Here is a 23,471-nt window from a genome sequence, read left to right as displayed (position 1 = left end):
ACGTGGGGGGGATTATAGGCTGATCGTCATAGTTGCGCCGTCTCTACTGCCGTGACATCATCTTAAATGTGACACAAACATTTCTGACCATAAACAATAACACGACCGCTAGCTGTTAGCTACTAGCTCATTGTGCTGCATAAAGCAGTTGTTGCATGGTGATTTTACACAAGTGTAACAGTTAAATTGGCCTGGTTGTTTTAGAAGCAAGCTTTCCAGTAGCTGGTCAACTAAATAAAGTGAAGCTTTCGAGCAGAATATAGAGTTAACGTAACAAAACGTACCATCCTCCATCGTGGACTCCAACGACGCAGAGTCCAGGGCACTCTCCCTCCCATTGCTCGCAGGTCTATTGCCATAGATAGCGACCATTTGGTCGAACCACTTCCACTTTCTTCTGTTTGAACCACTCCAGCTGTTGTGGTCCTTGATGGTTCTGTAGTCACTTTTATGTTTTTTTTTACTTTTCCCTACACTGTTGGTAGGTCCGGTGGTAGCCGTGTGCGGCCAACAGCTGAGACACTTCCTGAAAGACCTTTTTGTTTCGCGTCATTTCATTCGTCGCAAACGAGAGTAACGTCTGCACCTCGTTTATTGACCACGGCGTGGTTTTGCACACAGCCATTTCTTTTTACAATTCGAAAGTCATGTGAACAAATTATATTGCTGTCACTGTTACTAACTTTAAAACTAGCGGGTTGATGTCCCGTGTCGCAAATCCTGTGACGCTGGTAGTGACGATTCTCTCTGACCAATCAATGATCTGCAGGGTTTTGACGTCACATTTAGTATCGGCTCGGCTCACTTGGAACCTCGACCAAGGTGGTACTAAAAAAAGTATCAGGTACCAGGTACTATCCACAGTGGAAAACCCCCAAAAAGCGAGCAGAGTCGAGCTGTACCGTGCAGTGGAAAAGCCCCTTTATGGTGATATTTTATACTGAAATGTTCAGTTTCATCATTACATATGCTCGATACAGTTTATCATGGGGATCTGAGATTCATTACAGGATGTAAAGGTTTAACTCATCATTGTGTATTGTATGCAAAGGTTGACTGGCCTTCTTTAAATATGCATAGGTTTTTGCATTGGTATGTATTTATTTATAAAGCACAGGTTGGTTTGTTACCATTATATCTTACAACTTATGTTAAAATTCAGAGCAATTTACATTATAGCTTACAATAGGAAGATTTATTTACCTGCATTAGTACCTAAAGTGAGAACAGAATTTGGAAAAAAGGCCTTTGCTTTTGCTGCTCCCTCGTCTTGGAATACTCTTCAGCAAACTTTGAGACAGCAGTGTTTGGTGCCTTTAAATGATTTTAGGAGACATGTTGAAGATTTTTTATGCCAGAATTTTGGTCAGTGTCCATGTGTTAATGTATAGTTAGACTTACCAATTTGGCCAGGTCTCTCTTGGAAAAGAGATTTTTAATCTTAAGGGATTAACCTGGTAAAATAAAGGTTATAATAATAATAATAAGTATTATTTCACTGTTATTATAATTTTTTGTATTTTTGAAAATTAACATTTATTAACTTGTTTATATTTAATTAACACTGTTATTTTAGGTTTAAAAAAGTGTTTGGGATTTGAACCCGAATATCCTTGCATGGTTAACAAAAATGGTACCACTAGAGTTACATATCTTACCCAAAGTAGTACAAAAAGTGTTTTGTTTTGCAGAATGTTAGGAACTGACAGCTGCAGTCAGCATCATTGCATCTTTTTTCCATACAACGAAAGTGAACGGTGACTGAGGCTGTCATTCCCTAACATTTATTTTCTGCAGAAGAAAGAAAAATCATACTGGTTTGGGGGAAAAAATCATATAAAGACAGATTTTTATTTTATTTTTATTTTTTTGTGAACTAACCCTTTAATTGCAGCAAGGACATGCTTCTGTCGCACATATTCAGGCTATCAGGATTTCAGGAAATTGAGCAACCCATCAAGATTACAACTCCATATGAAGTCATCAGAGCTCATTTATTGTGAATTTCTCTGAGGCTATTGTGTGAATCAGTGATAGCATGATTCAAATTTCAAACACAATCTCATCTACTGCTTTCTGACAAGCTGCAAATCACTGTGAAAAACATGCGAGCACGTTCACCAAAATGGTCTGAGAGAAAGCTTGAGAAGGTAAACAGTAATAATCTTCTGCCGCAGAAATGGATTCATTTACACTCACGAGGATATATATATATATATATATTTTTTTTTTAATGCACCTCAATCGGCTCTTTAAAAACCTGAAAGCGTGCTTGTCTGCAATACGCATATGGATCAAAGGCTTATTAGGGATTTTTTGATGAATTACCATTGTCTCGAATGATAGAAAATGTACACAAACATCTCTTTTAAATAAAATACCATTTACTGTCTGCTTTCCGTGGGCAGCAACAGCGTAACATCAATTGCACCAGGCAGTTTCATAAACAAAGCACAATCATTTCAAAATTTACAAAGAAATAGAGCATTTTGCACTGAAAATAATGACAAAATAACTTGATTTAAATACAGCACTACTATTTCAGCACATTTAGTGCCTAGTTCAACGGGATTGTGGTGGTTAGTGAATACAATGCAGATTTTTCCATCTAGACTGCTAAGAGTCTGAGAAGATACCAGGTTCACCTTGCTTTAGAACATAAAAGCCCAGACACAAAACTAAAGGACAAGGGTGAGTCAACACTGCAATCTCACTGCAGGTGCAGAACAGCAATAACAACAATGTGCAGAGAGTCCGAGAGAATTCAGAGTGCATATGAAAATATTACAAATGGCTCTGGCATCCAATTCAGGGTCAGAGAGAGATTCATTTGGAGGCACTACATGTCTTAACACATCAATGGAAAGGAAGAGCCGAGAACTGGCTTGACAATATAAATAAAGCTTTAATGATAAACTGAACCAAAAAGACAAACACACGTGTAGGTGTCGGACAGCTGTCCATAACTCTCTCCCTCTGTCACACTGCTGCCTCCTGTCGGCCTTATCCCTCTCAGGCTTAATCAGCCTAATTAGGGGCCGGGTGTGCGGAATCACGACCTGCCACATTCTTTCAGGCCGGGGAGCCCCCGGCATGTTGTACACCACCCCCCCCCAAGGTGAAATAATTGTTTTTGGTGATATGAATTGGGACTGGTTGACTGCAGCGTCAGACGATTTTAAATCTTTATGTGATTCCTTGATTTTTACACAATTAATTTCTTCTCTTACACGTCCAAACACTAAAGATCCGACAAAATCAACTCTTATTGATTTATTTTTAATGAATACTCCATATAAGTTCACTTCTACAGGCAATTTTCCGAACGATGTAAGTGATTACTGTATCATAGCAGCAGTGAGGGACACAAGGATCCCAAAGATGAAACCTTGTTTTATCATGAAACATTATGGAGCAATGTTTTATTCATGATTTATATTTAGTTGATTGGAGAAGGATCTCATTAATACCGGATGCTGAGTTAGCATGTAGCTACTTTCAAGATTTGTTTTTAGGAGTATTGGATAGACATGCTTCTCTTAGAAAATATAGAATCAAAAATAGGGACAATCCATGGTTCTCAGAGAAAGTCTCGGAGCTTATTCGTAAAAGAAATGTTCTATGGGCTGAGGCTAGGAAATCGAACTCAGATGCACATTGATCACAATATAGAAAACTTAAGAACAAGTGTACCAAACTAATTAGAAAGACTAAGGCGTATTATTATTTGACAATTACTACAGAAAATTTAAGTAAACCCCAAAAGTTTTGGAAAACTATTAAATCAATGTCATCTAATAATCCTATGATGGTTTACCTGCATTTATTAAAGATGGCTCTGTTGAGGTGTGCGAGAAGGTAGAAATGTTGAATTGTTTTAACAGGCATTTTGTGTCATCTGGATTACTTTCGTCTCATGTTATGAATTGTTCTGTTTCTCATTATATTAATGAAACTATGAATAGGCCTGTTGAAGTGGAGTCTAAATTTAATTTTGTAGCCTTTTCAGTTGGTGAGGTGCATAAAGCAATTAAAAATCTTAACCAAAAAAAAAACCCAGCAGGTCCGGATGGCCTGTATCCTTATTTTTTAAAACTTTCTGCAGATTATATTGCAGGACCATTGACTATCTTTTTAATCTTACTTTGATCAGTAATAAAATTCCTAGAATTTGGAAAAAGGCATTTGTTTGTCCACTATTAAAAGGTGGTGAGCCCTCACTTATGAATAATTATAGACCAATATCAAATCTGTCAATTCTAGCTAAGATCCTGGGGACCTTGATAGGTAACCAACTAAAGGAGTATTTAGAAAGCTGTGCTCTTTTAAATAATTTTCAACAAAGGTAGTGAATGATATTATTCAGTGTCTTGACAAAAAGCAGCATTGTGCTGCTCTTTTTATAGATCTATCTAAAGCTTTTGATACAGTGGATCACAATGTAATGCTACAAAGATTGGATTGTCTGAACAAGCAGTTGGATGGTTTATTAATTATCTTGCAGAATGAACACAGTGTGATAAATCTGATGGACATTTTTCAGATGTTTTATATGTTTGTAAAGGGATCCCACAAGGCTCAGTGTTGGGTCCCCCCGTTTAAACCACAAATTGACAATTTGGTGAGGAAGTTGAGAATGAGGTTGGGATTCTATTTTAGAAATAAGTGTAAATGCGCTGAAATAGTAGTGCTGTATTTATATCAAGTTATTTTGTCATTATTTTCAGCGCAAAATGCTCTATTTCTTTGTAAATTTTGAAATGATTGTGCTTTGTTTACGAAACTGCCTGGTGCAATTGATGATTTGCTCACCCTCATGCCATCCCAGATGTGTAAGACTTTCTTTCTTCTGCAGAACACGAATTAAGATTTTTAGAAGAATATCACAGCTCTGTAGGTCCTCACAATGCAAGTGAATGGGTGCCAACATTTTTAAGCTCCAAAATCCACACAAAGGGAGCATAAAAGTAATCCATATGACTTCAGTGGTTAAATCCATGTGTTCAGACACGATATGATAGGTGTGGGTGAGAAACAGATCAATATTTATGTAATTTTTTGTCATAAATTCTCCTCCCTGCCCATTAGAGGGCGATATGCACGAAGGATGTGAATCATCAAAAACAGAAGGAAATTAAAGTGGAAATTGACTGAGCAGGGAGGATAATTTATAGTAACAAATATTTATCGGTTTCTCACTCACACCTATCAAGTTGCTTCAGAATATATGGATTTAACCACTAGAGTCCATGATGGGTTTTGTCTATGAAATTCAAAAAGAGACAGATATGCCAGCTGTGCTGAACCACTTCACATAAGAACACTCAAAACAAAGACAAAAAATATTTACATGTGATAAATACAGCTTTTGTTTTCCCTATAAACTATCTATCTATGTACAGTAGACAGAACATGCAGTAACTCAGAGGTTTCTGTCTTTGGCCTTGGATTTAAGTCGCTTATAAATATGAGCGAGTTACGTTTTGTAGGGGCTTATTTCCAGATTATGGTCACAAATTTGGGCTTGATAGTGCTTGGCCCCTATAGCACAATAAAGTATAACTGACCATGCAACAGAGATTTATTTACTGATTTCAGTAAAACTCTGTTTTCAGTTTCCTAACACCATCACTTTCCAAAGAAGCTGTTACTAGAGTGCATTTTCAGAAGTCGAAAGTTTTCAAATGTTTCAAAAGCCTTTCAAGTATGGGTAAGAGGCATAAATGCAGCAAAATCGATGTGTTTTTAACTGAAAATGTGTTAGAATGGACGTGGCCTTAAGCCCCATACACACATGCAGCGACATCCAGCAACAAAGCGACCTGATCACATCCATTTTCAATGAGAGCTGGCGACTTCCATCGACAGTGACCTCTGGCAACTTGATGTGGGTGTGACGAGCGACATGACAAAGTGAGTAGCGACTTTCGGGAGTGACAACCAATCAGAGTGAAGGGGGTGTCAGTGGAGCTCACATCACCCATTTCCTTTAAGATAATGAGTCAAGTGCAGGCAAGACAGATAAAACGTTTCTGTGAGCGATTTCACTATTCTATGTGATTTGTCTGTAACCACATACATGGATATAACAAAAATGATGCGTTGAAAGGAAATTGTCGGCAGTCTGAGTGAGTTTGATTCCTACACTGATAGTTCGTTCATCTTGTTAATGATATGATGCAATGAGCAGTTAAGCAATTTTACATCTGAAAGTCACATGTGGTGCCCATTTAGGTTCACTTTCACATCTGAAAAGTGAATGTGAAAGTGGAGACTTAGAGTGAAAAAAGGACTTACATTTTGATCCGTTTCTCACCCACACCTATTATATCGCTTCTGAAGACATGGATTTCACCACTGGAGTCATGTGGATTACTTTTATGTTTGCTTTATGTGATTTTTGGAGATACAAAAGGTCTGATCACCATTCACTTGCATTGTATGGACCTACAGAGCTGAGATATTCTTCTAAAAATCTTTGTTTGTGTTCTGCAGAAGAAAGAAATTCATACACATCTGGGATGGCATGAAGGTGAGTAAATGAAGAGAGAATTTAATTTTTGGGTGAACTATCCCTTTAATGCATTAATGCATTGCTGTAGTTTATATAACAACACTCTCCACAGCAGAACATTAATTTTTAGTGACAAAAAGGATAATTCCTTGTCAAATTAAAATGATATTAGCTTTTAAAGGCAATATACAGTATCTAATCGGTGATCAAATTTTTTAAAGATATGGCCAGACGAGCAGTCCACCAATAACGTTAGAGCGACAGCAGTAGGAACGCCCACAAGCGACTTCAGTACAGAGACTAGCGACTTTAAGCGATAAAGTCGCTGCATGTGTGTGTACGGGGCTTTAGATGTTGGCCAGCTGGCCAGTTGTATATTTGAAACATTTACATTTTTTCTGTAAAAGATCATTTTTACTAGACATTTTCTCCGCAGCAAGATGCAGTTTTGCCTTGTTTAATGTATGGTTTATACTATTATTGAAATACAGAAATTCTGATTGATTCCTAAACCTCTATTCCACCAAATCACAAAAAAACTGGGGTTGCTTATTTTGGTGAGACACGGCACTTATTTTGGCCTTGTTTTGTCAGGCCAGGCTGCTTGATTTTCCTTTAATATCTGGAAACACCGGGTGAAGGCTAGTTTCATATCCAACCCTCTAATTGTATTTCATGAATTCTAAATCTCATAAGCAGTGTTCTTAACACATTTAAAAAGTCAAGCTGTTCTATTCACCAACAAAACACTGCTGTACTATACTTGAGTTTAACTGTGCCATAACCATTAAGACTAATCATTGTAATACAAATTATAATGGTCAATTCAAAACAATAAAAACCTTTTTTTTATCCTCCAGACAGTGTTATCTGTACTAGACAAGGAAAGAGAGTTTAAAACACTATGCTCATTGTGCAGCATGACTAAAGGCTTTGTTCAGTGACGGCTTCAGCTGTAATGGTGGTATGAGATGAAGTCTTGCATTAAGGCTGGTTCTTTCTTTGAGGGGATATTGCCTACAAAATCAGCTGATAAATCATTGCAGAGTCTCAATAAAAGAATCTTTGGACTTTTTTTCCACTCATTTAAAGGGCTCATATTGTGTTGCGTGAACCCGTCTCAAAGACAATGTTATTGTTGATTGACATAATAAAAACCAGTCAAAAGTTTGGACTCACCTACCTATTATTAATGTTTTTCACTTTTTAGAATACTAGTAAAGTCATCAAAGCTATAAAACAATGCAAATGAAGGTATGGGAATTATGTGGTCACCAAAAATATTAAACAAATTAAAAATTATTTTTTTGATTCTTCAAATCACCTTTTTCAAGATTCCAGCTCTGCACATTCTCTCAATCAACTTCATGAGGTGCATCCTAAGATGCTCTCTAAACAGTAATGAAGGAGTTCCCATGTATGCTGGCCACTTGTTGGCTGCTTTTCCTTCACTATCAGGTCCAACGCATCCATTTACAAAAATATTAAATTAAAATATATTTGTTTTGAAAAGAAATTCATATGTAGGCACAATTCATATTTGCCTACAAAACTAAATTCAAGCATTAACAAATAGATCAAAAGATAATAAGAAATATAAGTTCAGTCAAGTATGCCAAAACTTTTGATTGGTAGTATAAATTGGATCCAACAGCAAATCTGCAAGCCATAAATAAGTGTTATTACTCAATTAATATGCAAAAAGGGTTACCAGATCCAAACTCATTTACATATATAAGCATTAATGGTACAGCGGCAAAAACAGCCAGTATAATTCTAAGGGTCAGAGAGAGGTGAAAGTTAAAATTGCTGCATGAAACCTTCATTAACATTATACTGTGAGTAGACTTCAGGGCAGGGTCAGTACTAGGATGTACTGAAGTACTCACTACTTCAGGGGTTTCGTGTGGGGCACAAGGAAATGCCCCCCACCCCCCCAGACTTGGCCATGCTTAAGGGGGGGATAATCTGTGAAATAAAAATTAACTAATGTTACTGAGAAACCCCACTGAGAAAAAGAGCACTATATTTCCACATCCATGAGCCGAGAGGGAAAAAAGGGGCAAGGCGAGTGAGCAACATTACAGCAGGTGTAATGGCATATAGATAATGGTATGAAGGTGGCAGTGAGGGAAATTGAGAGAGAGAGAGAGAGAGAGAGAGAGAGAGAGAGAAAGAAAGCATAATCTAACCTTGTACTGAAACAGGAACAAACCACAGAAGAGGCTATAGAGGTCAGCTGTCAGTAGGGAGAGGTTCACCGCTGTAGCGCTGGTTCTTTTGATTACCACAGGCATGAAGCTGTACAGGCCAAACATGCAAGCACTGAATCCAATGTACAGAAGACCTGAGGACATAAAGAGTTACAGATACACCAGTAAGACAGTCAATCAGCATTCAGCATACTATGAAAATCTGAACAGGCACATATGCAGCCTGTATGTATATTATTCAGTATATAAATGTACATTATATATATATATATATATATATATATATATATATATATATATATATATATATATATATATATATCACACACACACACACACAGTATTTATATATATATATATATATATATATATATATATATATATATATATATATATATATATATACACACACACACACACACACACACACATTGTATATATGTATATATATATATATATATATATATATACATACACACATTGTATATATGTATATATATATATATATATATATATATATATATATATATATATATATATACACACACACACACACACACACACAAATACACACACACACACATACACACATTGTATATATATATATATATATATATATATATATATATATATACACACACACACACACAGTACAGGCTGCATATGTGCATGTTCAGATTTTCGTTGTGTGTTGAATATACACATACACACTTTTCAGCCAGAATTATATTGAATGCAAACAAAGAAGGTGTGTAGGAATATACTATTATACATCTCACTCCTTACAGTGAGGATTCACTATATTCTGTTGCCAGCAATCAGGTATATATGTCATAGAGAATGGCGAACCGGCAGCTGTGATATTCAGGTCATAATTCATCCGGTGCAATCATAATGAAATTATATGGCACAGAAAATTGTAATTATTCACTTGTGTGGTCTCTGGCCATTCAATTTCAAAATGCGTATGTAAAGGACACAAGTTTTATACTGGCAGATGGAGACACAGCAGAAATGGAGATGGATAATGATAATTTGTTTTGAAAAAAAAAAAAAGCAGGCAGCACAAACGAAATTTGCTTGGGTCTAGAAACCCGCCAAGTAATGTCGGCAATTTATCTGAAAAGCAATCAGATTCCTTTTAAATATCAGTTTATATTGTGGTTTTAAAATGGAAGTGTATGACAGCAGATAAAACCAATATCAGATGGGGGAGTATTAGTTGTTTATTTGTCATTATTTTAACAATTCTGTTCGCTGATGCAAGTGGCACAGAATTTCATCAACGAAACATTTCAAGTCATCTTAGAGTAAAGGGAAAGACTGAGAAAAACTATTGAGAGCATTATGCTACAAATAAATATGGAAATCCAAAATGTATTATGGGACAACTGTTATCTAAATGATAAAAAATATATACATATATATAGGTCCTGTTTTAAACATTACACTCATCCATCCCTAACCAAAACAGTTATAGATCTGTGGTGTTACCATGGCACAGTGATGGTATCAAATGGTAAAACCATGGTACTAAATGATACTAAATTCATGTGCCATGGTATGTACATGGTTCTTAAAAGAATGCCATTGTATAAACCATGGTACTCCCACACTAACTTTTTGTTAGTGATGCTACAACTATCAAAGAAAAACTACAGGATTACCTTTGAAACACACAAGGTAAAAAACAAATATCAGCTTATAACCAGCAAAGCCAAATCAAAGTCAACATTATAGCTCTGTATGTCAGAGCTCCCTTATCTATTCACACCCAGATTGTTATAAGGCCATGAGGCTTCAGAGTTGAGCAGAAGGCTTCATAACTTATTCAGATGCCTTGCAAACGCTGTCTGGCGATGCACAACACCAGAGAGTTATGAGTTGTCACCTGCTATTCAGTTCAGAGCTATCTCAAGGCTACAATTTAAGTATGTGACTCTCTCTATAAAAAAAAAAAAATTACAATAAAGCAAGAATATTTAAGACAACTCTATAATAAATTGGAGGTGATGGGAACATTTTAACATTTCAGTTTGGAAATATACGCAACAATGCAAATTTAAATAAGGATTTTCACATCGATTTTATGGATGGTTGCAACATAACTAATGCATTATTATCAACACGCCTTCATTATTTTTCAAGGGCATCCCAGTCTTGGCAGGACACATTCCTTCTTCTGGCACAAAGCATGTTACTTGCCGCAGCCCTGACAGTTAATGACGGTGGCCCCTCAAGCGACTCTAGACTTGCTAATGTCCCTGTGACAAGCCAGCATCCTCTTGGGAAGCAACACAAATGTTGCCTTTTGGCACGGACACACTCCACACTTCATCAAGCCCTACCAGGAGCATCAATCTGGATTACACTTAAGTAACTCCTGAGCTATAAAATGCACTAAATTTGAGGATGGTAGTTTTACTGCTGAAATGTCTTATGGAATTATAAAAATGTTTGTTCCGACTCTAAATTCTGATATTATGAGCCATGTTCCAAGGTGTTCCATTTGACATCATTGTTCAGTTTGTTTGGGTGGTGTAAAAGCTATTTTCCATAGACGACACAGAGTTTGAAACAGAGTTTGCTGGAAAAATCTGGAATATGTTTCCTATGGAATTCAGTGTGGTTCACAATTGGTATAGTATGAAAGCAATATGGCAAAATTTGAGGTAGTGAACTGTTTGTTGGCATATAATTGATTTTGACTGCTGCATTTTTTCCAAGATGACTGGAACATTTTTTCTCAGGTCGAAAGAGGCATTTTACATTTAACTAACAACAGCCTTTAAAACCTAGCCTAAATAAGGTGTTTTATACATTAACATTAGTTTACACAACAGTTAATAATATTAACTAACAAATGGCCAGTTTCCATTATCAAGTAACAGTCTAATTGTGGTTACTAAATCTAGCCGCGATTATTTAAGATAACGCGATTATTGTGGACTTCAAATTTTAATAACATTTTTCAATCCAAAAAAGGGAATTTTAAGTGAGTATAGAAATCCAGTGAACAACACAGAGGAGACGCCCGCTTACTCGATTTCTATAGAGATGACAGAATGACAAAACATATTTTTAAATACTCACAGAATCTCAAAGGTCTTCCGACATGCGAAATAAGGGCTTGTGGGTTTAATAGGAGAGCCTTCACATGTGAAAGTGAAGTATTTTGGACCGAAATATTTTTACTATTGCATAATACTGTACAATGGAATAGAATAAAATAGCTATTCATGTTGGCTGAGTTCCAAAAGCAGTGTAAATGCAAAATGGCCAATACTAAAGTTGACCAAAAAGAGACATATTTTAAGTATTTTTTTATTTGCTTTTATATTCAATCATTCTACCCTAGTGCAATATTTCCCAAGTTTGTAAAGCCTTAAAAAAAATTCCAAGATGCATGAATGACTATGCATTATGAATGAATGAATAAATGGCTTCTTTAAGGGTCTGAAGCACACATACACCTTAAAGGAATAGTTCACCCAACAATGAAAATTCTCTCATGATTTACTCACCCTCCTGGCATCCCAGATGTGTATTACATTCTTTCTTCTGCAGAACACAAACAAAGATTTTTTTGAAAAATATCTCAGCTCTTTAGGTCCATGCAATGCAAGTAAATGGGTGCAAATATTTTGAAGCTCCAAAATCCAAAAAATGGCAACATAAAAGTACTCCAGACGACTCTGGTGGTTAAATCCATTATCTTCTGAAGTGATATGATAAGTGTGGGTGAGAAACAGATCAATATTGATGTCCATTTTCCTTCACTTTCACTTTCTCCTTCTTCTTCATGCATATCACCCCCTACTGGGCAGGGAGGAGAATTAATGTTAAAAAAATGACTCACACCAGATGCAGGTTGGTGCTGTTTTGGCAGCACGAGGAGGACCAACACAATATTAGGCAGGTGGTTTTAACATTGTGGCTGATCGGTGTAAATATTGATCTGTTTCTCACCCACACCTATCATATCATGTCTGAACACATGGATTTAACCACTGGAGTCTTATGGATTTCTTTTATGCTCCCTTTATGTGGATTGTGGAGCTTCAAAATTTTGGCACCCATTCACTTGTATTGTGAGGACCAACAGAGCTGAGATATTCTTCTTAAAATCTTCATTTGTGTTCTGAAGAAGAAAGAAAGTCAAACACATCTGGGATGCCAGGAGTGTGAGTAAATCATGAGAGAATTTACATTTTTGGGTGAACTATCCCTTTAATAAGGATGACAGTTTGTATGAAAATTAATTGTCATAATTGTAAAAGCCATAAAACAGACAATTAATTGTCATAATCGCAATTATTTCTTTGACAGACAGCCCTAACTAACAATGAACAATCCTTTTATAGTATTAATCTTAATGTTAACGTCTGTCTATACTAACACATTTTTAACATTAAAAGTTTTATATATTAATATTTAATGTATTATAAACCAATATGAACTAACAATGGTAAACAACAACAGGGAACAATAGTAAATCAAAATAAACCAAGATTAATAAAAATAAAGTGTTACCCATTACATTTATGCATTTGGCAGTAGCTTTAATCCAAAGCGACTAACAGTGCAATCAAGCAATAATTTTACTACTAGTTGGGCTACAAAAGGGAAATATGGGCAGACAAAAACATCAAAACACAGCTGAAAATCACTCTAAAATGCAGATTCAAATTAACAGTAAAATAGGTAAACAAACAATGCTCTCTATTTTTGGCCCCTCTGCCGCTAGCATTCACAGTGGTACTCAACTTAAATACAATGTAAAAAAACCAAAGACATAGAAGGGCAAGGGGAGGCCGATGGAATCCAGTTCGGGTTTGAACCAAGCAATCAAGTGTAAAAATGGCCTAAACCAGTGGCTTACCTATCTGCCAGTCCCACTGCACCTTCAGAAGCTCCTTGTGCTCCATAATGGCCCTGAAAAAGAAAAATCCCATGAGCCACAGGTGAGCACAGCTGAGCTGAGGAAAACCACAACGTCAATAAGATATAAATAGCCTAGGCTACAAAGTCTCGACAGCATACTTCATTTTGACAGGTGGGTGATCTCAGTGACAACGGGGAGAGTGACAAATCCCCCAAGCGGGATCAAAGAGTGGTCAATCTCTCTAGACCGCCCGAACAGTGCGCCTAGTTCCGTCAGAGCTCTCCGGACTCACTAACAATGACATGAGGTCACCCACTCCCCAACCCTCCATACACACACAATTAAAGCCGGAAAGGAAGCAATCCAACCACCCATTTGGCACCTCTGTAGAGGCATCACAGGACTGCACTGATGATATGTTGCCAAGGTTACAAGTCTCGTCGGCCGACAGTGTCTAGAGGAGCATCAGTGGGAGACAGCGACTGAAGCCTTGCGTGTCTTTGAAAAAATAATTATTTTTCAAATTTTTGTCTTGTTTTCTAGTAAAACTATCTAAACATCTTTAAACTAAGATACATTTACTGAAGAATTTAGCAGAATTTAAAGAAGTACAATAGATAAGACATTTTTCTTAACTGGCAATTTTTAACAAAATTGAATGAGTTTTATGCTTAAAACAAGCATAAATGTTTCTACATTTTGTTATAACTTCTCTTAAAACAAGACAACATTTCTTCCCAATTAAATGTATAATCTTTAAAGAATGTTTAGATATTTTAACTGGAAAACAAGACCCCCCAGTGTATGCAATTCATTACTGATACTGAGAACAGAATAGCACAGAATTGCTAGTACCAGCCCACTTCAAACACTGCTACCAATTCTGAACAAAGACTGCTAAGTACCAGTAATTTTGACATCCCTATAATCATTTATAAAGCAATCAGACTCTAACAGGAAGCAGGACTTGCCTGTCCTCCACAATTCCAGCCTACTGACAGTTATGAATGCCTTTCAGCATAATTACGCCAAAGATGGATGCAGCTAGCACGGATAAACAGTGCTGTTAGCGTTTATGTAAATAACATGGCACAAATATAGAATAAATATATAGCAGAAATATATGTTAAAGCATACTGAAGTTTTGGCATGGGGAATAAAGGTGTTAGATGAGAATGACTGGCAAATACAACTATAATCTGAGAGACACAGGTGCTCCAAATGGTCCTTGTTGGCAGATGGATAAAAACAAGGGAAAGGGGTACATTCCAGCTGGCTGGTATTTGGAAGTTGGGAAATGTTGTGCTGAATTCTGGATATCCAAGATCCAAACAGCTTTGGTGCAGTAGCGTACTGCAAATCATGAGACGAGGCCCACCCACAAGTAGTGACACCATACTTGCACGTTTGTATTGGAGGGGAAGTTGCATCACTGATAAAGACTTTTTCTCCATAAAAGGTGTTTCTTCAACTTCAACATGTCACAGGGGTTCATTTTTATTAAAATGAACCGATTTCAAAAAAAATGTTTTTTTTTTTTTAAATTAAGGTCACATAATTAAAATGCGACTTACAGTTGTGCTCAAAAGTTTGCATATATACCCTGGCAGAAATTGTGAAATTTTGGCATTGATTTTGGAATTATGACTAATCATGAAAAAAAACCTGTCTTTTATTTAAGGATAGTGATCATATGAAGCCATAGATTATCACATAGTTGTTTGGCTCCTTTTTAAATCATAATGATAACAGAAATCACCCAAATGGCCCTGATCAAAAGTTTACATACCCTTGAATGTTTGGCCTTGTTACAGACACACAGGGTGACACACACAGGTTTAAATGGCAATTAAAGATTAATTTCCCACACCTGTGGCTTTTTAAATTGCAATTAGTGTCTGTGTATAAATAGTCAATGAGTTTGTTAGCTCTCACGTGGATGCACTAAGCAGGCTAGATACTGAGCCACACCATCTTTTTCCAGAGCAGCCTGTATTTCTCCTGAGGTCACCTGTGGGCTTTTCTTTGTATCCCAAACAATTCTTCTGACAGTTGTGGCTGAAATCTTTCTTGGTCTACCTGACCTTGGCTTGGTATCAAGAGATCCCCGAATTTTCCACTTCTTAATAAGTGACTGAACAGTACTGACTGGCATTTTCAAGGCTTTGGATATCTTTTCATATCTTTTCCATCTATATAAAGTTCCATTACCTTGTTACGCAGGTCTTTTGACAGTTCTTTTCTGCTCCCCATGGCTCAGTATCTAGCCTGCTCAGTGCATCCACGTGAGAGTTAACAAACTCATTGACTATTTATACACAGACACTAATTGCAATTTAAAAAGCCACAGGTGTGGGAAATTAACCTTTAACTGCCATTTAAACCTGTGTGTGTCACCTTGTGTGTCTGTAACAAGGCCAAACATTCAAGGGTATGTAAACTTTTGATCAGGGCCATTTGGGTGATTTCTGTTATCATTATGATTTAAAAAGGAGCCAAAAAACTATGTGATAATCAATGGCTTCATATGATCACTATCCTTAAATAAAAGACAGTTTTTTTTCATGATTAGTCATAATTTCAAAATCAATGCCAAAATTTCACAATTTCTGCTAGGGTATATATGCAAACTTTTGAGCACAACAGTACTTTTCACCAGGTCTTTTTTTATTTTTATTTTTGGTACTTTTCAAATGTCTTTTATGTATAGATTTGACTGTTTTAGCCCTGTTCCATACCCAGACTTTCGATATTAAACTAATAAAATCTATTATTAAAATACTAATTATTACATGTTTAAAAATATGATAATCTAAACAAAGAGTGAAATAAACTGAAACCACTTCAATATTTATTGTGTTAAAAATAATTTTTTAAATTATGACTGTCCCACAGTTGTGCTGTCATTTCCGCTGCACAATTTTGCCCCTAAAAAAGTGTTTTCAAAAATAGTGGCAGTGAAGAGCATGCTTGAGATGAAATATGAGACAAGTTATAATTGAAGAAAATAAAGAAAATTCAGGTAAATGTTACTTGTAAGCAGAATATATTTTTATTGGGCATCATTTCCAAATCAAGCTGAAATTTGCAGAATTATGCAAAAAGTGTGAAAAAATTATTTTATTGCATGTATTTGGGATACTTAAAGTGTAAGCTATGAAATTTGCCTCAGCAATGCAAAGGAATCAGCTATTTTATTTCAAAATATTAAAAATGTCATTTCACCACAGAATTCTACTAAACACAATACAGAATTTGAGATGGGCTGGAAATGACACTGTGCTGGGGATTTCCATGACTTTCAATAAAAATGGCATAAATCCCTTGTGGTTTATGTATATAGACTGATGGACATTGTCAATAGACAATTTAAATAAACTACTTTTACTATTTTACTTTCTAGAAATGTACAGTGCTGAAAGTGCCCAAAGTTGAAGAAACACCCTTAAATGAGAGGAAGCGATTCCGCAGCAAAAACATTTGACCTGCAGATTAGTTAGTCTATACACTGACAAACTACAGCAACTCTGTCATGACGGTCAGTGTGCATCTTATTTTCTGTCCGCTGCACTGTAAAAAAAAAAAGAAGAATCGATGAGCAAACTTAAAAATTAAATGCAACAAGATGCAGTAAGATTTTTGAGTTCCCTCAACAACATTTTAATTATTATCCCCAGTAACATTGCATTGTTTAGTCAATGTGAATTTGTTTGTTTGCTAAATTCAAAAATTCTTGTTGAGAGAACTACTAATTTCTAGTTCAGCCACTAACAATTCCCAATATGAGAACTTTCATTTTGTCACCATTTAAATGATGTTACTTGCAAACCTTGCCTCTGAAGAAAGAGGTATGCCTTGCAAGGCAAGGCAATACAATTCTGTGACTCAAAAACCCCCATAAGCTAATACGGGGGGCAGTGGTGGCTCAGCGGCTAAGGCTCTGGGTTACTGATCAGAAGGTCGGGGGTTCAAGCCCCAGCACTGCCAAGTTGCCACTGTTGGGCCCTTGAGCAAGGCCCTTGACCCTATCTGCTCCAGGGGTGCTGTATCATGGCTGACCCTGCACTCTGACCCCAGCTTAGCTGGGATATGTGAAAAAAAGAATTTCACTGTATATGTGCAAAATGTATAATGTGTGATAAATAAATAAATATAATTATTACATTTTTTACTATGTGTGTATGCAAACCAAAAATCAACATTTGCATGTGATCCACTGTTTCTCACAATTCAAATGTGTAAACACATTTATTCCGCCTCTCTGCATCTGTGTAAACACAGAATATCTGCAGCTTGGATGCAGCTTCTCTGCAGTTTAAAAACAGCTCTAGACAGCTAAATGTAACCATAAAATAATTGCCTCAGAACACTGTGAGGGGGTTGGGTGTCCCGTACGCCAGTGCTCTGGTGGAACTGATGTTTACAGATGCAGACTTTGTAAACATCAAACTGTGCCGAGGAGCTAAGGGAATCGTACATGACCTTAAACAGACAGGGAAATTATGGTGCAACCCAACAAGGGAATCCCACTGACGTAATTACATTTTTATAAAAAAAAAAAAAACTGTTACTACAAACCTATGCAATGGTGATGATCACTTGGTAGAGAATTACATAGTCATTTTAATATGGTTAGCAGGGTATAAAGATAACATGAAATGGTTTGACAAATGTGCAAATATTTCTATATGCCCCTGAACAAAATATTTTTTTTACTGAAGAGAAAGACTGAAAGTTTACTTTATTCTTTATTTTGTCACAAGCACATTGATAGCCTCAAAGCTAACAGACATGGACTAAGAGCCACACAAAATGAAAATGCTCTCATCATTTACTCACCCTAATGCCATCCCAGATGTGTATGACTTTCTTTCTTCTGCAGAACACAAATTAAGCTTTTTAGAAGAATATCTCAGCTCTGTAGGTCCATATAATGCAAGTGAATGGTGACTAAAACTTTGAAGCTCCAAAAAGCACATAAAGGCAGCATAAAAGGAATCCATATGACTCCAGTGGTTTAATTAAGTCTTCTGAAGTGATCCAGTCAGTTTTGGGTGAGAACAGACCAAAATGTAAAAAAAATTCACTATAAAACTTGACATAGCAGACTCCTTGGCGATCATGATTTCAAGCTCGATTACACTTCCAAGCGCTATCTAGCACTCTGCACATGCGTCAAGCACTAGGAAGTCTAATCAACTTGAAATCATGAATGTGCCTAGAGCATACCTGCCAACACTCCAGATTTTACCAGGTTTCTCCCGTTTTTCCACCCCTCCTCCCACTGTACTCCCGATTTACAATTTCTCCTGATAAACTCAAGATTTTCCGCATCCACACTTTGCTTATGAGAATGTATTAGACCTCCAGGTAGGGTGACCACCCGTCCTGATGGCGTCATGACGAAATCATTCCAGATCGTTAATTTAACATTGCTATAAGTTGGACATTTTTCATACGGTTGGTAAGGGACTGTCTGAAGTCCATAAACTGTGCTAACATTTTGGATATTTTTTTTATTATTATTGAAAAACAGAAGGTTCAATAAATGTTCAGTATATTTCAATAATAATTTTTTCAAAATTACACAGATCCAACAATGTATGAATACTATCACTGAGTCATAGAGACAAGTACAGGTGAAGGAGAAAAAAACTTAAATAAAAAAAGAATAAAAAAAAGTATGTAAAAATACATACATTATAAACTAACACAGATGTATACATAAACAAGATAAAAAAAGATAATCAAAGAAATAAAAATAATAATATTTTCATGTCATGAGTCAGAAAAGTTCTCAGCATATAAGAAAGGATATACACTTTTTATTTCAACTCAAAAAGCAAAAACTGTGGAGGATGTAGTAAGGGACCATCTGAATACTTTTCTTGGTAATATTCATCTTCAGTGTAGTATTACTGACTGGTACTGCTGATCCCTATACACATATTTTGCAGTCTGCAACCACCCCCACCCCCCCACCCCCCCATTCTCATCCAACATCACTTAGATCACTTCATAAGACATGGATTAAACCACTGGAGTCTTATGGATTACTTTTACGCTGCCTTTATGTGCTTTTTGAAGCTTCAGCTTTTGGTCACCATTCACTTGCATTGTACGGAACTACAGAGCTGAGATATTCTTCCAAAACTTCTTTTGAGTTCTGCAGAAGAAATTCACACACATCTGGGATGGCACGAAGGTGAGTGAATGGGAGAATTTTCATTTTTAAGTTATATTAAGCATATACTTCAACTACTCAAAGCAATGGACTCACAGTTGGATCCCACTGAAGAAGGAGCCAAACAGACCCATCATGCCCAGAAACTCGGCCCGGCTCAGGTTCTTTACGATGAATTCTTCACACACATTTGAGATGCCATAAAGCGTCGCCCCCGCAAGAACCAACAGATCCCCCAACAGTTTATGGTCTCCTTCATGGAACAGAGATGAGCATTATATTAGATAACATATTCCATGCATTAGGTATGAATGCTGAAAGACACAAACATTTTGCATGAAAATTTGTATCATTCATTCTCATTCTGACATATGAATTATGCTTTTGAACATGAAATAGGGTGCTCAAATATTGATTTAGCTGTAAAATAATATCCATTTTCTTCCCTTAACCTTCATGTTCTGTTTTGTACTTATCATTTAACAAGGTGTCATGATAAACCTAATCTTACAAGAACTGATTATGAACAATATTTCAAATTTGATAACTTGTCTTCCGTAAAAAAAAAAAAAATAAATAATAAAAAAAAAAAAGTATGTTTGGGGTCTCAGAGGCCAAAGATATAAAACACTGTGATACGTTTCTAGCTTTCTTTGTTAAGGAGGAAGCGGGAGCCGGGTAAATATCCAACATAACACTTTTATTTCTCCACTTTTCAATGACACACAAGGGTTTGCTTTTCAGCATAACAAAAAACACACAGATCACTCTGCTGCATGCGTCTCTCTCTCTCTCTCTCTCTCTCCCTCCCTCCCTCCTCCTCCGGAGGTTTGGATTGCCCTTTTATCCCTCTCCAGCTCTCACTGCAACACAAAACATCTGTTAGAGGTGACTTCCCGCAGGTGTCAGACCTTCCTTTTCTTCCTCTCCCGGCCTCGCTCTCCACAAACGTTGCTCGGCCACGAACACCACAAACATGAATACATACACTGGTGGCCAAAAGTTTTGAATAATTTACAGATTTTGCTCTTATGGAAAGAAATTGGAACCTTTATTCACCAAAGTGGCATTCAACTGATCACAATGTCTAGTCAGGACATTAATAACGTCAATGACAGCTTTGCAGATCCTTGGCATTCTAGCTGTCATTTTGTCCAGATACTCAGGTGACATTTCACCCCACACCTCCTGTAGCACTTGCCATAGATGTGGCTGTCTTGTCAGGCACTTCTCACGTACCTTACAGTCTAGCTGATCCCACACAAGCTCAATGGGGTTAAGATCCATAACACTCTTTTCCAATTATCTGTTGTCCAATGTCTGTGTTTCTTTGCCCACTCTAACCTTTTCTTTTTGTTTTTCTGTTTCAAAAGTGGCTTTTTCTTTGCAATTCGTCCCATAAGGCCTGCACCCCTGAGTCTTCTCTTTACTGTTGTACATGAAACTGGTGTTGAGCGGGTAGAATTCAATGAAGCTGTCAGCTGAGGACATGTGAGGTGTCTATTTCTCAAACTAGAGACTCTGATGTACTTATCCTCTTGTTTAGTTGTACATCTGGCCTTCCACATCTCTTTCTGTCCTTGTTAGAGCCAGTTTTACTTTGTCTTTGAAGACTGTAGTGTACACCTTTGTATGAAATCTTCAGTTTTTTTTTTTTTTCTTTTTTTGGGCAATTTCAAGCATTGTATAGCCTTCATTCCTCAAATCAATGATTGACTGATGAGTTTCTAGAGAAAGCTGTTTCTTTTTTTGCCATTTTTGACCTAATATTGACCTTAAGACATGCCAGTCTATTGCATACTGTGGCAACTCAAAAACAAACACAAAGACAATGTTAAGCTTCATTTAATGAACCAAATAGCTTTCAACTGTGTTTGATATAATGGCAAGTGATTTTCTAGTACCAAATTAGCAATTTAGCATGATTACTCAAGGATAAGGTGTTGGAGTGATGGCTGCTGGAAATGGGGCCTGTCTAGATTTGATCAAAAATCACTTTTTCAAATAGTGATGGTGCTGTTTTTTACATCAGTAATGTCCTGACTATACTTTGTGAACAGTTGAATGCCACTTTGGTGAATTAAAGTACCAATTTCCTTCTGAAACAGCTAAATCTGTTCATTATTCCAAACTTTTGCCCACCAGTGTAAAATAATTTATTAATGTTTTATATAACTAGAATCATTCACATTTATCCAAATTACAAGTCTACCTTGTTGCAAAACAGATGGATAAAGCTTCAACAATATCTGACCACTGGGTTTTGATAGGTTGGAAGAACATATTAAAAGAATTTGAAAAGAAAAGAAAAGGTTAATTTGGTGTCTGAGACCCCAAACATAAAAACAGTCGTCAATCTCCATTCAGTAATAACAACCATATATACCAATAATATACAAAATAACAACCAATAATAACCATTTAGTTCTTCTGAACAGTACAAAGCATGCCATTTTTATGGGATTCTTTTTTTTTTTGTTTTTTTTTTGTGATAAAAATCATATTCTCTCGCTTATGGGTAAATTATATTCAGACAAATCTTACAACAGCAGAATCTTTGCAAACTAGTATTCTTTTTTAATTAAACTGGGCCCTTGGGAAAAGTCGTGCATGAAATGGTATAGACAAACCGTTCTGTTCATTTATATTTAATACTAGACAAAGATTGAATCAATCTCTAGGATTCAGGGAAGGATTTAGCAGTGCTTTACACTGATGTAACGTCTGCAGAGTGGCTCCATGTAAAATGCAATTGGAGGGTTTTCGAGCATGAACTGCACGTTTAAGGTTCTGCCACAGCATCTCAATTGGGTTCAAGTCAGGACTTTGACTAGACCACTCCAAAACTTTAATTTTGCTTCTTTTGAGCCTTTCAGAGGTGGACTTACTCCTATGCTTTGGATCATTGTCTTGATGCATAATCCAGTTGCGCTTGAGCTTCAACTCACAGACTGATGACCGGATGTTCTCCTTTAGGATTTTCTGGTACAGAGCAGAATTCATGTTTCCCTCAATTATTGCAAGTTGCCCTGGCCCTGAAGCAGCAAAGCATCCCCACATCACAGTACCACCAACATGCTTGACCGTATGTATGATGTTCTTTTTGTGGAATTCTGTGTTTGATTTATGCCAGATGTAACAGGACCTCTGTCTTCCAAACAGTTCCACTTTCAGCTCATCAGTCCACAGAACATTCTCCCAAATGGTCTGAGGATCATCAAGGTGTGTTTTGGCAAAATTCAGAGCAGCCTTAATGTTCTTCTTGGTTAGCATTTGTTTTCGCCCCGCCACTCTTCCATGGATGGCATTTTTGGCCAATGTCTTTCTGATAGTGAAGTCATGAACAGTGACCTTTATTGATGCGAGAGAGGCCTGCAGTTCTTTGGATGTAGTTTTTTGTGACTTCCTGGATGAGTCGTCGCTGTGCTCTTGGAGGAATTTTGGAAGGTCGGCCAATTCTGGGAAGGTTCACTACTGTGCCAAATGTTCTCCTTTTGGAGATAATGGCTCTCACTTACGTTCTTTGGAGTCCCCGAGCCTTTGAAATAGCTTTGTAACCCTTCCCAGACTGATGTATTTCAATCACATTTTTCCTTATCATTTCTGGAATTTCTTTCAACCTTGGCATAGTGTGCTGCTGGGTGAGACCTTTTAGCCAACTTCATGCTGCTGAAA

The 23,471-nt window shown here is 36.7% G+C and overlaps 1 protein-coding gene across 1 annotated transcript in view; it reads right to left on the bottom strand.

Annotated features, from left to right (window-relative positions):
• Positions 1-23,471, bottom strand: part of slc35f1 (solute carrier family 35 member F1) — a 121,064-nt gene that overhangs the window by 13,052 nt on the left and 84,541 nt on the right. The window contains exons 5-7 of the mRNA XM_051655174.1: positions 19,893-20,049; positions 13,610-13,662; positions 8,707-8,861 (exon numbers count right to left, since the gene is read on the bottom strand). Coding sequence (XP_051511134.1) covers positions 8,707-8,861; positions 13,610-13,662; positions 19,893-20,049 — 365 coding nt within the window. The remainder of the gene's footprint in view (positions 1-8,706; positions 8,862-13,609; positions 13,663-19,892; positions 20,050-23,471) is intronic.

Source organism: Myxocyprinus asiaticus, chromosome 25 (genome assembly GCF_019703515.2).
Source record: "Myxocyprinus asiaticus isolate MX2 ecotype Aquarium Trade chromosome 25, UBuf_Myxa_2, whole genome shotgun sequence".
Classification (NCBI taxonomy): Eukaryota; Metazoa; Chordata; class Actinopteri; order Cypriniformes; family Catostomidae; genus Myxocyprinus; species Myxocyprinus asiaticus.
The sequence above is the reverse complement of the archived record's forward strand: the minus strand, read 5'-3'. Positions and strand labels throughout refer to the sequence as shown.